Genomic DNA, 15614 nt, shown 5'->3' on the forward strand with positions numbered 1-15614 from the left:
TGCTCAAGAGCATGAGGCATCCATTCCAACTTCCTTTGAATTCCATTAATCCACTACCTTGAACTGGAACTTTTCTTTTTCTTTCTCAACCCTGAAAAGTGAAGTTGATCATGGTGGGATCTGAACTCAGAGAGAAAAAAACCCAATCCCATGAAGCATTTTGTCTGGCATTAACAACTTTGCCAACTTCTGATTAGAAATATTATTAAAAAGGCACTCACACTTAGTCATCAAAGACCTACTTTTCCACCAACCACAGATACTTTACTTATATGTTATATTTGTTGAAGATAATTTTTGAATTCATGCTGAATTAACTAGATGATACCAACCTGTCGAAGACGGCCTCTGGTCCTGAATACTAACAATCAACCTCCATTAAATTCCTCTAAAATGTTTGTAATTAAGCATCAACATGTCAAAAGTTGAAATATACTGCCTTATTTTGAAAATAAATTTGTTATTAAGCAGGTGTTTGGGACATGAATTAGCATGAAATGCTCTTTTTTAAAGCGATGAAGACTGCTTTAAAACAAGTTTGTATCATAGAACTAGGTGTGATTTTGTGCAGGTCAGTATAAAAAAAAAACTCGAGAATTTTACAGAGTGAAATTTATTAATGGCAAAATATATATTACAATTGGCAATTTTATGAATGTTTTAAATTTTGCCTCATTTAACTGTTAATCCTTAGTTTATTCAATGTCCATTTTTCAAAATTAGCAAGGGTTGGACAGGCCACTTGTTGAAAGCAATATTTTATGGCTGAATAATCTTGCTGTCTATTGATCTTCCCTTACAAAGCTTGGGACGGTAGTGAAGAAGTAAATTAGGTCTTTGACATGTGAAAGTAGGTGTATGAATATTGAAGTTCTAAAATGTAGTTTAACAAAGAAGCTTGCCATATAAGTATGCAAGTGTGTTTCCTTGTCATATAGCATGATAGTTGTAAATGAGTGTCACTGTCATACAAGCAGTACCCTTTGTTTCCAGTCTTATGAGAAACATGTTTGGCCACAGTGAAATATTACCTTGCTCAGAAACAGTTGCATGTTGGCAACAGAAGGGGCATTTGGTCATGGAAACTGTCTCAACAAATTTTGTATGACCCATACAAACCTGAGAAAGTGGACATTATAACTATGATAATGGTTGCAGAGTGAAACATAGTCAACATAAGCTAGACTACTGATCTGCATCCACTAAGCTGTGGTTGAGAAGTTTGCTTCCTGACAACATGGTTTGAGTTGAATCCCACTGTGTGGCACTTTGGGCAAGTGTTTTCTACAATAGCCCAGACTGATCCAATCTTTCAGTGGATTTGGTTGGCAGAAACTCAAAGCAGCCTGTCATATTCATGTTTGTGGCTCTTTGTCTTGACATTGCATTGTAGTTGTAAACCAGTGTTACTGTCTTATAAGTGGTGTTGTTCATCTCCAATCCTGTGGAAATGCTTGATGGGGTATCTGGCCATAGAAAATCAGCTTGAATTCTGTCTGACCCATGCAAGCATGGAAAAGTGGATGTTAAAAAATGACAATATAATTATTACAGAGAGATTAAATATATTTTGAAAATGTTTGCCAAAGAGTAGCAACAGGGTTTAGACCAGATCTTGAACATCCCAGAAGCACTGTACTGGTCTCTACTATTCTACAGTAAGTTTCCAATCCTACACTCAAGGAACCATGAGTTTTATCACTGCTCTTCAGTTGGCTGCAAGGTTCTTATGTTTTTTGTTTCAACAATTTCCATTTGGTTATCAGCATTAAACTTGACAGGTTCCACCTGACGGAAAAATAACCAATATAAGAGATTTTTAACAAACACTAAGAGGTAAAGATGGACTAACAAATATGAGGGGGTGCTGAAAAGTTCCTGGTTTTAAGGGTATTGTGAAAGGCCTGGTTGGAGGCCCAGCCTTCAGTTCTTTTATAGGGCTTAGAAAATCTGAAGGACTGCTGCACGGTAAGTGGGAATATGTTGAATAAAATCATAATTAACTGGTCCTCTTGTATTTTCTATTACCCAAAGCCAGTAACTTTTCAGCACCCATTTGTACTAAATTTTCTCTAAATTCAAATTCCCTGCTTTGCAGTACATTTAAGTTCTGTATAAGCATAGTTAACTGATAACATTAAATAAACTGGCATCTTGATTAGGAAATCTGGAGTTTACAGAGACATAGGGTAGTGAATGGGGAATATCTGCTTTGTCTGTGGAAAGCAATATTTAAGGACACAAAACAAGTTAATGAGCTGATACAGAATAAATATATAGAATAGTATCCATATGTATTTAACCTCAGTTAAACTGGAACAGCATGGACCTTTTTGGCAGCCTGTGATGAGGGTCAGTCTGATCGTCCCAAAATGTCAAGATATAGTAAGGGAAGGTTATTAATTAGAATATATATAAAAAAGACTTGTCAGGTACAAATAAGACGTGTACAACAGAGTTCCTTAGGACTTTGGGAAATGTTTTCCAATGCCATTATACTAATATAATTGCAGTGCAAGGTTAAGGTGCTGAACTTGTCAAGGTAGATAACTCCCATTATATTAACAGTGGTGCCTTTGGATATTGAGCTAGAAATAGTAAGGCATATCGTATCTTGCTGTAAAAACAATTATCCCAATAAACTAATCTCTTTCTCGCAAAAATTAGAAAATATATTTAAAATCTGGATATTTCATATCCAGTCAACAATCTTTCAATTTTTCTCTGTCTCAAACATGTTTTTGCTGGATCAGGGTTGAAACAACACAGGTTGAACAAAGTTTGCTGTGAAGTCTAAATTATAAAACTGATCCCATTTATTTTGATTACACTTTCCTTGACTTCTATTGTTTATGTCAAAATACTTTGTAAACAAAAATGAGACTTACATTGGTTTGGTCCTCATTGTGTTGACACTGTTCTAGTTTCTTGTAACACACATCTTGGATGAGTTTTAAATAGCTGACAGGTTCAACACTCTCATAATGTTCAATAAAGGCTTCTTTAAAGATATCACCATGGTTGGCTGTGAAAGAATAGAAGCAGATGGAAATTAGTGTGTAACAATATACTATATTAACAAAAGCTGATGAATATATATACATGTATATCTAAGTTTTTATGTTGTATAGAAGAATATATTAATCAATGAAATTCCAACTTAGTTTGATTTTCATATTTTATTATTTACAATCTTTACAATATTGAACTAAACTAGTACTTTCAATTGTGGAACACGACTGTCAATACATAAACCTGATGATTGCATAACTTATGAAAGTACTACTTTATTTCAGTGTTGTAAAATTGTTATTTCATCTGTCTTTATGTTCTGAGTTCAAATTCCACCGAGGTTAGCTTTGCCTTTCATCCTTTCAGGATTGATAAATTAAATACCAGTTGTGTACTGGGGTTGATCTAATCAACTGGCCCCCTCCCTCATTGGGCTTTGTGCCTAGAGTGGAAAAGAATATTGTAAATCAGAGTAACTTGGAATTTCATTGATTAATATAATATATATATGTGTGTGTGTATCTATATATATATATACACACACACACAATTGTCTCTCAGTTTTACTGGTAGATTAGTTCTGCGAGTTATTGCGTAAGTTGAAATTGTATCAACAGAAGCAAATGTATTTTTAATATCACAAATAAGAAACAAAATTTGAACAATCCTTTATTGAAATGGGTATAATAAATATGATTATCACGTGTGTGTGTATGTGGATATACATATCCACATACAAGGGAATCTGATTTCCTTAAGTGTCCCAGTCACTCTCTGGAAGTTGTAAATCATTTTTTCTACCTAGGTTACCTAATTAGCAGTGGAGGAGGCTACACAGAAAGTGTAATTGCTAGAATAAGATTAGGGTGGAGAAAATTCAGAGGGCTTTTATCTCTGTTGGCAACTAAAAGTTTCTCTCCATATGAAGGGAAGATTGTATGATGCATGTGCACAAATTGCAATGCTGCAGGGTAGTGGGATATGGGCCTTGAATGCAGAGGACATGCAAAGACTGGAGAGAAGTGAAGCTGGTATGCTCTACTGGATATGCAATATCAATGTGTGTGTATGACAGAGCATTGGTGTATTGAGAGAGAAGTTGGGCATAAGAGGAATTAAGATGCAACATGCAAGAGAAGAGACTGCACTGGTTTGGTCATGTGATGTGGATGGATGAACACAATTACTTAAAGAAGTGCCAATTGTTTAAAGTGGAAGGAAGTTGCTGAAGAGGAAGATATGGGACAAAGTAGTGAAGGGTGATTTCAAAATGCTGAACATTATGAAGGAGAACTGAGATATGTGGCGCAATGCTGTACTCAAGAAGATCCATCCATCACTACAGAATTAAGATCCTAAAACCAAGGTGCCATGTAAAAAGCATTAGTTCGGGTGCTGGTTCCATATAAAAAGCGCTGATGATGGTCCCATGTAAAAAGCACCCAGTACACTTTGTGGATTGGTTGGCATTAGGAAGATCATCCAGCTGTAGCAGGCAAGCCAAAGCAGACTATGGAACGTGTTGCAGCCCCTGGCCACATCAGTTCCCATTAAGTCATCTAATACATTCCAGCATGGAAAACAGATATCAATTGTTGATGATGATGTATATATGTTGATATATATATATATAAGTGTCTTGAGAGAAAAATTGGGCATAAATGGCATTAGATGTACAAGAGAGACAACTGTGCTGGTATGGTCATGTGATGCATATGGACGAGGACAACTGTAAAGCGCTGATCTCTAACTGTAAAGGGAAAATGTGGAAGGGGTAGATTCAGGAAGACACTGGACGAGGTGGTGAAGTGTTATCTTCAAACATTGGGTCTCATGGAGGCAATGACTAGTGACCAAGACCATTGGTGATATGCTATACCTGAGAAAACCCTTCAAGCTAAGTGAAACCATAGTCATGGCCAATGCCAGTGTCACGTAACAGGCACCTAAACCGGTGGCATGTAAGAAGCACCTTTCAAGCATTGGGGCTCACAGAAGCAATGTGACAAATACCAGTGTCACATAACTAGCACCTGTGCTGGTGTTGTATAACTAGACCCATTGCTGGTGGTATGTAAAAAGCACTTTTCGAGTGTTGGCTCTCACGGAGTAAATGATAAACGACCAAAACCTTCAGCAATATACCATACTTGAATAGAAGACCCATCAAGTCAAGTATAATCATGGTTGTGGAAGGTACTGGTGACATGCAACTGGCACATAAAAGCACTTATTACACTCTTGGAGTAGCTGGCATTAGGAAGACTAGCTGTAGACACCTTGCCAAATCAGACTGGAGTCTGGTGCAGCCCCTCAGCTTACCAGCTCTGATCAAACTGTCCAACCCATGCCAGCATGGACAACAGACGTTAAATGATGATGATGATGATATATATATATATATATATGTATATGTGTGTGTGTGTATGTATGTATGTATACACACAGAATGCACCAGGAAACCAAGAACAAAATACAGAAAAAAATACCCAGGGCACTACACAAAAAAGACAGGATACCCTCAGAATAACTGGTACAGCCATATACCCAACTACATCAGTCAAACAGGCCATTCAACAAAACCACTCTCAGTCCAAATGATGACCTCAATGTTGTTACAGAAGCACATATATATCAGGATTAATTAATTGCTTTCATCCTGAGCCAATATAAATAATTATGGATACAACAGTCACAGAGTGATTAATGTAATTAGTTTACACACTGTAATTAATTAATCAGATGTTCAAGATGTGATTGGTAATAAAAGAAGATGCTTGCTTGAGAAGACGTATATGAAGACAAGAACGTAGCAATGGCGATGTGGATATGTTATCACTATGGTTACTGTGAAAGTCTGATATGTTAATTGAAACAGGTGGCAACAAGTTGTGGTGGTAGTGGTAGTGGTGTTAATAAGATGTAGGGTCCTAATGTGGACAAAGAATGGTAATGTTATTATATATTAGATATTGTTTATTGATGTAGTCTGGAGACAATCAAGAAGGGAATGATGGGGAGGTAGCAGAAATTGTGACAAATCTAGATCTTTGAATTTCAAGAATAATATACTATACTTACATGTAGTACCTATGCACTGTACATATTCAAGGTATCTATATACTGTATTCACAAAGTCACCTATATATTGTACCCACATAAGGTACTTGTACTGACATAAAGTGCCTATATATATTAAATTCTTAAAGTACGTAATTGCTGTTCCTACACAACACATAATCATTGTCATCATCATCATCATGTAATGTCTGCTTTACCATGCTTGCATAGGTTAGATGCAATTTTATTGAAGCAGATGTTTTTCTAGGGTTGAATGCCTTTCCTGTTGCCAACCCCCATCTGTTTTCAGGTAAGGTAATATTTTCCCATGGCCAGATATATTTACAACATCAATTTTATGATAGTGATGCTTGTTTACAACTGGCACATGGGGTCAAGACAATGGTACACTCAAACACAGATATATCCACTTTCCATGTTGGCATGGGTTGGACGGTTTGACTGGGGACTGGTGAGCCAGATGGCTGCATCATGCTCCAGTCTGATCTGGCATAGTTTCTACAGCTGGATGCTCTTTCTAATGCCAACCACTCTGAGAGTGTAGTGGGTGCTTTTACATGCCACCAGCACGAGGGTCAGTTAGGCAATACTGGCAACAGCCATGCTCAAACAGTGTTTTTCACGTGTCATCTGCACAGGAGCCAGTCCAGCGGCACTGGCAACAACCTTGCTCAAATGTTGTTTTTCACATGCCATTGGCACAAGTGCTAGGAAGGCAACTCTAGTAACGATCACACTCGAATTGTGCTTTTTACATGCCACCGGCATGGGGGCCAGTCAGTGGCCCTGGCAACGATCATGCTCGGATGGTGCTCTTACGTTCCACTAGCACGGATGCCAATCATGTGGTACTGTCATCGAATTTGATTTATATATGTGTATATTATTTATATATATGCATATATTATTTATATACACATATACACACACATACATATATATATATATACACATACATATACACATACGTATATATACACACACATACATATATATATATATATATACATACACATATATACACGCACACATATATATACACACCTACATAATATATATAAACACACATATACAAGCATATGCATACATCTATACATACATATATGTATTAATGTGGATGAGTGTGTATATATACATATATATATATTATATACACGTGACAACAGCTTCTACACAGCTTCTGTTAACCAATAAAGAAAGCTGTCTAACCTAAATCTACCAAGTCCAAATCCTGTCAGAGATGATTTTACACTTACCTCTAAAAGACCAAGTCAGTATTAATATATGCCTAGGGAACTGATTTAATCCACTTCAACCAATCAGTCCCATACCATTTGACTTTATTTACACCAATAAACTACTTATATTTGAGTAATACTGTAGAACAAAAAAGAAACAATGAAAAACAAAAGCAATACCACCACTAACAACAACAACATCTACGGAAAAAATAAGAATAGCTTGGGGATATAATAGAGTGAGAGGGGAATATGTTGAATAAAATCATAATTAACTGATCCACCTGTACTTTCTTTTAATCAGAGCCAGGAACTTTTCAGCACCCTCTCATACAAGGCTTTGTTCAGCTTGGGGCTATAATAGAAGACGCCTAAGATACCACACACAGCCATGCCTGTGCCATCTGTAGGTTAAACAGTAAATACACTATGTAGGTATGAATACAAAAATTATTAAAAATCTCAACAAGCCCTTTATTAATGTTACTATTTTATGCATATAAAAATACTTTTTTAACTGCTTTCTCTCTCACTCTCCTGTCCTCCTTCAGTTATAGGGACCGTTTTAGGCTCTTTAGTTGTAAAGGTGACCTAACTAGTGGTGCTATGCAAAAAACACCCAGTACACCCTGTAAAGTGGTTGGCATTAGGGAAACCATACCAAACATTGGAGCATAATGTAATCATCAGATTCTGCTGAACTGTCCAGCCTATACCAGCATTTAGAGCCGATATTAAACAATAATGATGATGATAGCATGTACATTGTGTGTGTGTGTGTGTATACAGAGAGAGAGAGACTTGTGTGGGGGAAGTATATATGTATCATGTGTAAATAGACTGTGCAAAGCTTTACATTAAAGAATATTTTATAACTTTGCTTCAGGGTGGCCATGTGAATCAAGAGAAAGCAACACTATCAATGGAGTTGTATTTAGCCACAGACCCGAGTCTTTTAAATATCTTAATCAGTCTTTTAATTTGATTCTCTGCAGCCTGGTTCTGACATAAGTTTCATATGATGATTAGTGGGTAATAAACAGTGTCTTGAATGTTAGCCATCAACCAGGTAATTGCTGCATTTTACTTACAACAGCTTCTCTTGAAACAATAACATTTAGATATATTTGACTTACCTAAGAGCTCCTTGCAGGCTGTTAGCCTTAAAGGGTCATCCTGCATAAGTTTGTTGTCATTTGGGTTACATATAGAGTTTAGTGATTTGGACACTGCTGCTTCTATGCTATAGTGACCTTTACGTCCAATAATCTGCAACCAGCGGTCAAGTTCTTCAAAACAATGAAAAGTTACTGTTTAGTATAAATTTACAGATGGTTCTATGTGTATGTATATACAAACTATGTACACACACACACACACACATTCACTCTTCTATATGAATCATAACATACAGGATTCCCACTTTGTCTACAAACATTCCACAAAAACAGATAAATACACACTGACTCTGACACTAGCACTTGCATATCAACTCTAACAGCAGCACAACCACACATACAAACTAATTCTTTTGCACACATACATAGGTTCTAACATATATATTCATATACCCTTAAAGTAACACCAGTATACACATATATATATTATACATGTTAACACACATTGTAATCCTTAGATATAATTGCATCAGCATATCAGTAGTTTGGAGAGGTGTAGATGACTGGGAAGTAGAGGTACATTGGTGGTTAGCTGAGATTGTAATGAGGGCATGAGTTTTAGTTGAGTTATTTTATTGCAGCTATGTTCCCTATGTTTTCTGAGAGGTTAGTTACTAAGCTAATTTATCCTGGGACATTACTACAGTGAAAGTTTTGGTGTTGACCCAGCTATAGTATCTTCTAACTCTTTGTTGTAAAGTGCCTAAGAGAAAGATAGGGAGAGATATTGAGTATGTGAAAGAGAAAGAGTGTGTAAGTGTTTGATGTGTTTTATGTGTGTGAAAGAGAGAGGCAGGAAGAGCAATAGACTTTGCTTTCTCGTTCCAAAACCAGCCTTCATCTAGCCATCAATGCTTTCATTTTCAAGAAGCAGTTTGACCATTGCCTAATTAAGATAACACATCCTCTAACCAATCACTTGACCTCTATAGTACTTGAAGACAGTTAACTGGCTGGATATTGTTCATAGCTATTCAGACTATCTTTGTTTATAGGAGACCAAAACCTTCTTCCTAGGTATGTTCCTTCACATCTTTCATACAACTAAATCCCATAATCTACAAAACACCTATGTGAAGCAGTACAAAGAATACAGTCTGTAATTCCTTGATAAAGTAACCAACCACAGTCAGCTAAGATTTTAATGGACACCACAACACAGATAAAACAACCCCCATAAAATCAAAAGAAGCTGTTAAGCATTACAGTTTGAAAACTTTCTTCCCACCTAAATTTCAGCCAGAATTTGTGGTCTGGTGTTAAGCTGGCTTGTAATAGCCATACAGAATATTCTGCTCCTACCCTCCATAGCTCACTTAACCCTTTTGTTAACATATTGTAGTGTGATGGAAGAAAAGGACAACAGAAAAAGAAGCAAACGGGAGAAAGAAATACAAAAGGCCTTACCTGTTGACCTCGGCGGAATGAGTGGTCATTCTCACGAAATAGACACGTCTTTTCTCCCTGCTCGAACTGCCCACACGTGCTTCCTGCCCATGCATGCCTCTTTCACTCTTCCGCCGGCCCCTGCAGTCTTCACTCTCTTTTTGCCTCATCTACCATCCTCTCCACCAACACCACATAGCTCATCACAGCCCATAACACCGCTGTAGCAATATCGTCTCTCATTGCTATCTTCACTGTTTGAGAAGAGTATTAAGAATGACCTCGGTCGAGATTACAAACAGCTTTGGCTAGTTTAACATTGTTGTAAACACTAATTCGATGGCTGACACGTTGGTCTCTACTACGCTCGCACCGCTGGTTATAACTTGGCGCAAAATGTCTCGACTTATTTTCGCGCCATAGTCCAAGCAGCCAATCACAGCTTTCCATTTCTGAAGTTCACTGGGAGCCTGGTGAAGCTTATAAAACAAGGTTTCTCAGAAAAAATATTCGTCTTAGGTTTCCAGTCCTTCTCAGGGCGAACCTCTGACCACACAGAGCTCGTCTTAGGTTTCCAGTCCTTCTCAGGGCGAACCTCTGACCACACAGAGCTCGTCGTAGGCTTTTAGTTCTTTTAAGAACTAAGTCTCTGACCACACAGAGAATACTCGACCAAGTTCCAGTTTCGAGGCAAGCGACCACCATTAATACAAGATGTTACAGATACCTCTCATACTGTTAGTGTGAAAAATCACCATGAAGAAAACGGTTACAAGATATCTATAACTAGAGAAACATAACCAAGCAGAACATATAATGAAGAAGCAGCAAGAACCAATCGACAAACATCGAAGATTTAAATGTACACGAGACAACTACAGATTCAACTATAGCGGTTAGGTGAAATTCTCACCACGAAGAAAACGGCTACAGAAACATGTCTGGAAGTATATTCAGATCAAGAGAAAGATAAACACAACGAGTGGTTCAATTAGTCTCAACTGCGACACGCAATATCTTGATATGGAAGTCTGACGCTGTACCTCATAAACGGTAAATCAATTCACTGTTCTTGGGTTCTAGTTTCTTCTAAGAACTACCTTAAGCCATCTGTTATTACCTGTTGCCAAGCCGATACCAACAACATTAACTGTGAATCAAATCCCAACGTCATTTCACTGGTCAGTACCTTTTTACGCCTAACGAACACACAGACACAAAAACATGCGAACACTTACAAACTTCCAACATCAAACATGATTGTAAAATATGTAAAATAAATAATGTATATATATTAAAAAGAAATCTTGTTGTCATTCCAAACTTATGTGTATTGCCGCTGCATGTAAAATATAGTCAGTAAAACATATTAATAAGAATAGGATCATTACTATTTTTATACTGGTGACCCCTTTAATACGCAGGACTTCTGATATACTGCGCGGCCAACGGTAGACATAAGTTACGGAATTGACACAAGAGAACGCTGAAGGATGAACTTTTTAAGAAAAACAAAAAAAAAGAGATATATATATATATAATAATGTCAATTTTATCGCCGTTTTGTCGTAGACAAATTATAAGAATCGGGTCAGTACCTATTTTTATACTGGTGACCCCTTTAATACGCAGGACTTCTGATATACTGCGCGGCCAACGGTAGACATAAGTTACGGAATTGACACAAGAGAACGCTGAAAGGTGAACTTTTTAAGAAAAACAAAAAAAATAGATATATATAATAATGTCAATTTTATCGCCGTTTTGTCGTAGACAAAACGTCTGGCAAGAGGCTATATGTAGCAATATCGTCTCTCATTGCTATCTTCACTGTTTGAGAAGAGTATTAAGAATGACCTCGGTCGAGATTACAAACAGCTTTGGCTAGTTTAACATTGTTGTAAACACTAATTCGATTGGCTGACACGTTGGTCTCTACTACGCTCGCACCGCTGGTTATAACTTGGCGCAAAATGTCTCGACTTATTTTCGCGCCATAGTCCAAGCAGCCAATCACAGCTTTCCATTTCTGAAGTTCACTGGGAGCCTGGTGAAGCTTATAAAACAAGGTTTCTCAGAAAAAATATTCGTCTTAGGTTTCCAGTCCTTCTCAGGGCGAACCTCTGACCACACAGAGCTCGTCTTAGGTTTCCAGTCCTTCTCAGGGCGAACCTCTGACCACACAGAGCTCGTCGTAGGCTTTTAGTTCTTTTAAGAACTAAGTCTCTGACCACACAGAGAATACTCGACCAAGTTCCAGTTTCGAGGCAAGCGACCACCATTAATACAAGATGTTACAGATACCTCTCATACTGTTAGTGTGAAAAATCACCATGAAGAAAACGGTTACAAGATATCTATAACTAGAGAAACATAACCAAGCAGAACATATAATGAAGAAGCAGCAAGAACCAATCGACAAACATCGAAGATTTAAATTGTACACGAGACAACTACAGATTCAACTATAGCGGTTAGGTGAAATTCTCACCACGAAGAAAACGGCTACAGAAACATGTCTGGAAGTATATTCAGATCAAGAGAAAGATAAACACAACGAGTGGTTCAATTAGTCTCAACTGCGACACGCAATATCTTGATATGGAAGTCTGACGCTGTACCTCATAAACGGTAAATCAATTCACTGTTCTTGGGTTCTAGTTTCTTCTAAGAACTACCTTAAGCCATCTGTTATTACCTGTTGCCAAGCCGATACCAACAACATTAACTGTGAATCAAATCCCAACGTCATTTCACTGGTCAGTACCTTTTTACGCCTAACGAACACACAGACACAAAAACATGCGAACACTTACAAACTTCCAACATCAAACATGATTGTAAAATATGTAAAATAAATAATGTATATATATTAAAAAGAAATCTTGTTGTCATTCCAAACTTATGTGTATTGCCGCTGCATGTAAAATATAGTCAGTAAAACATATTAATAAGAATAGGATCATTACTATTTTTATACCGCTAACACCACACATATTTAGGTTGAAATATAGTGTTTGTTTCAGTTAACGAGCATTTTATTAAAATAACTTTGTCATTACTAAAATGGTAGTTTGGAATATAAATTAGCATGGGATTTTGATGGACGGTTTTAAAAGTGGATCACTTTAAAAAGGCATTTGTATCATAAAAACAAAAGCAGTTCTAGGTAGGTCAGTGTCAAAAGTGCTTGACTAATGACATTCCTCTTAAAATAGCATCCACATTAGTTGCTGGTTTTTGCTTATATATCCACTTTACATACATACAAACAATGTTTGTAACCCAGTGGTCAGGGCAGCGGACCCGCGGTTTCGATTCCCAGACCGGGCGTTGTGAGTGTTTATTGAGCGAAGACACCTAAAGCTCCACGAGGCTCCGGCAGGGGATGGTGGTGATCTCTGCTGTACTCTTTCACCACAACTCTCTCTCTCTTACTTCCTGTTTCTGTTGTACCTGTATTTCAAAGGGCCGGCCTTGTCACTCTCTGTGTCACGTTGAATATCCCCGAGAACTACGTTAAGGGTACACGTGTCTGTGGAGTGCTCAGCCACTTACACGTTAATTTCACGAGCAGGCTGTTCCGTTGATCGGATCAACCGGAACCCTCGTCGTCGTAACCGACGGAGTGCTTCCCAGATACAAACAACTTATTCAAAGTTACTTCTTCATTCCACCTTATCACTACCATGTACACAGTTTGCAAAATGTGAAAATTCCTATAATTACTCTATTCCAACAAATCAAATAGTTTTTGAAAGTGTCTTTTCCACCAACCTCAGATAATGCACTCCAGAAATAGTCCTTATTTTCACAAAGCACTTAAATGTCATTTATGTCAACATACACATATTTATAAACACACACAGCTCCAATAAAAGTTTCAGCTCACCTTTAATTGTGAATTGGCAAATTTCACAGAATGTACCTGGAAAAATATTTTAAAATGCAATGAGAAGTAAAACAGTTATAAATTAATTTTGGAATTCAATAAAATTATCAAAGTTTCTAATAAATAGTGATTGACTAGTCGTACAGAGAGAGAGAGAGAGAGAGAGAGAGAGAGAGAGAGAACAGTAGTCTTTGACTGCTGGACAAAATGTTGCCTCAACTGTGTAGATAGTAGGAGTGGTCATATGCGGATATTCAGCGGAATAACACGGTATGGCTGTAAAGGGAGTAAACCTTGATAAACTTAAAGGAAATTGATGAGATATGGAATGATAGGCTTACTGCATAACGAAAAAAAAAAAAAAAAAAAGGTGGGGTTATTGAAGTTAGAGTATGAACTAAAAAAAAAAAGGTGTCGTTTTAATAAATTTCTGTTCGAAAGAATTTGCATTGTTCATCAAGTTTACATATACTCCAATTATGATCCGAAAATCTGTGACCGAGAAGGAATAGATCCTCAGAAATAATCATTGATAGAGAAAAAATGTCTTATTTGAGTTCCTCCCTGTGGTTTCTCTCCCTGTGTCTTTGCCTCGAAGGGTTTTGTTGAATAAATCAACCCCAGGGCTTATTTTTTTAAGTTGCTCTGATTACATCTCCCATCATTTAATGGCTCAGTAGTAGGAAAAGAAACACACACGCATGATGGGCTTACAAGTTTTCATCAACCAAATTCATTCACAAAGGCATTGGTCAGCCTCGGGCTACAGCAAAAGATACCTATCCAAGGTATCACATAGCAGGATTGAACCCGAAACCATGTGGTTGTGAAGCAAACTTCTGAACCACACAGCCATGCCAGCACCTATGTATGCATAAAAACTCTACAAAATGCACTAACTATATATACAACACACAATTAAGTAAACTAGGTAAACGACATACTCTTAACTGTATATGAATTAACTGCTAATTTTTCAATTTAAAATGTACATTAGACATTATAAGAACTGGTTAGTTTACTCTTTCCTGATTCAGGCTGGTGCTTATAATGTCTATAATATCACACAATTACTTGTTTTAACTATATAAAATACACAACACTCAGAGCCGATCACTAATTAAAATCAATAAAACTTACTTGACTTGTTGACAGACTTCACATCGTCAGTATCAGCTAAGGCCTGGACACAACACATAACAGTTAAAATGGTGAAACATGTTTTAATATCCATCATACTAACACTGTATTCCTATTTACCTTACACTGTACACACCCTCGTGTAGAGTGATGTCGTGCCTTTGCAGTATAGTGTGCTATAACTGTGGTCTGTTATGGTAGAGATCAATGTTACTTTGTTTTGAAATGTGTAGTGTTGTAATATGAAACAGTTCACTACATTACCTATCTAACTGATATCTTCTTCGCCAGATAACCATCAGGAAATGACCACCTAGCTTAACTGTTATGCATTCTTCTGTGTAACTACATACGAGTATACACGTCTGTAACTGTGTGTGTAGGTCTAATTAGGAATATATGTACGAAAGTATATGTTTGTACACGTCTGGATGTGTGTACATATTGCTAAAGTGTAGCGTTTGAGGGATTTTTGTGTGTGTATATGTGTGGTTTAAAAAGTACAGTTTAACTCACACTTGTGTGTCTGAATCTGTAATAGTTTCAGCCCGGGGGTGAGGGGTGGGAAAAAACCTAAGATTGTTGTTGCTGTCAGTGTTGTGTGTTATAGTTGCATAAGTTGCCATTGCTTATTGTTGTCAATAAACAATGTATGCATTGTACAAAAAAAAAGACACCTTGATTATA

The 15614-nt window shown here is 37.1% G+C and overlaps 1 protein-coding gene across 1 annotated transcript; it reads right to left on the minus strand.

The window, feature by feature from the left end:
* Positions 1-597: 597 nt before the first annotated feature.
* LOC115212366 lies at positions 598-15300 on the minus strand. Its single transcript, XM_036502925.1, has 6 exons — positions 15289-15300; positions 14928-15240; positions 13788-13823; positions 8468-8620; positions 2889-3025; positions 598-1788 (listed from the first exon to the last, which is right to left on the minus strand). The coding sequence occupies exons 2-6, from the start codon at positions 15022-15024 to the stop codon at positions 1699-1701; spliced, it is 513 nt and encodes a 170-aa protein (XP_036358818.1). The 5' UTR covers positions 15025-15240; positions 15289-15300; the 3' UTR covers positions 598-1698.
* Positions 15301-15614: the final 314 nt, after the last annotated feature.

This window comes from Octopus sinensis, linkage group LG5, assembly GCF_006345805.1.
Source record: "Octopus sinensis linkage group LG5, ASM634580v1, whole genome shotgun sequence".
NCBI classification, from domain to species: domain Eukaryota; kingdom Metazoa; phylum Mollusca; class Cephalopoda; order Octopoda; family Octopodidae; genus Octopus; species Octopus sinensis.

Bases quoted from the DNA above. Each gene is read 5' to 3' on its own strand.
- LOC115212366 (XM_036502925.1), bottom strand. From the start codon at position 15,024: ATGATGGATATTAAAACATGTTTCACCATTTTAACTGTTATGTGTTGT. The intron at 13,824-14,927 runs GTAAGTTTTATT...ATATTTTTCCAG, and splicing joins GAAGTCTGTCAACAAGTCAA to GTACATTCTGTGAAATTTGC. The intron at 3,026-8,467 runs GTAAGTCAAATA...ATTCTTTCACAG, and splicing joins AGCCTGCAAGGAGCTCTTAG to CCAACCATGGTGATATCTTT.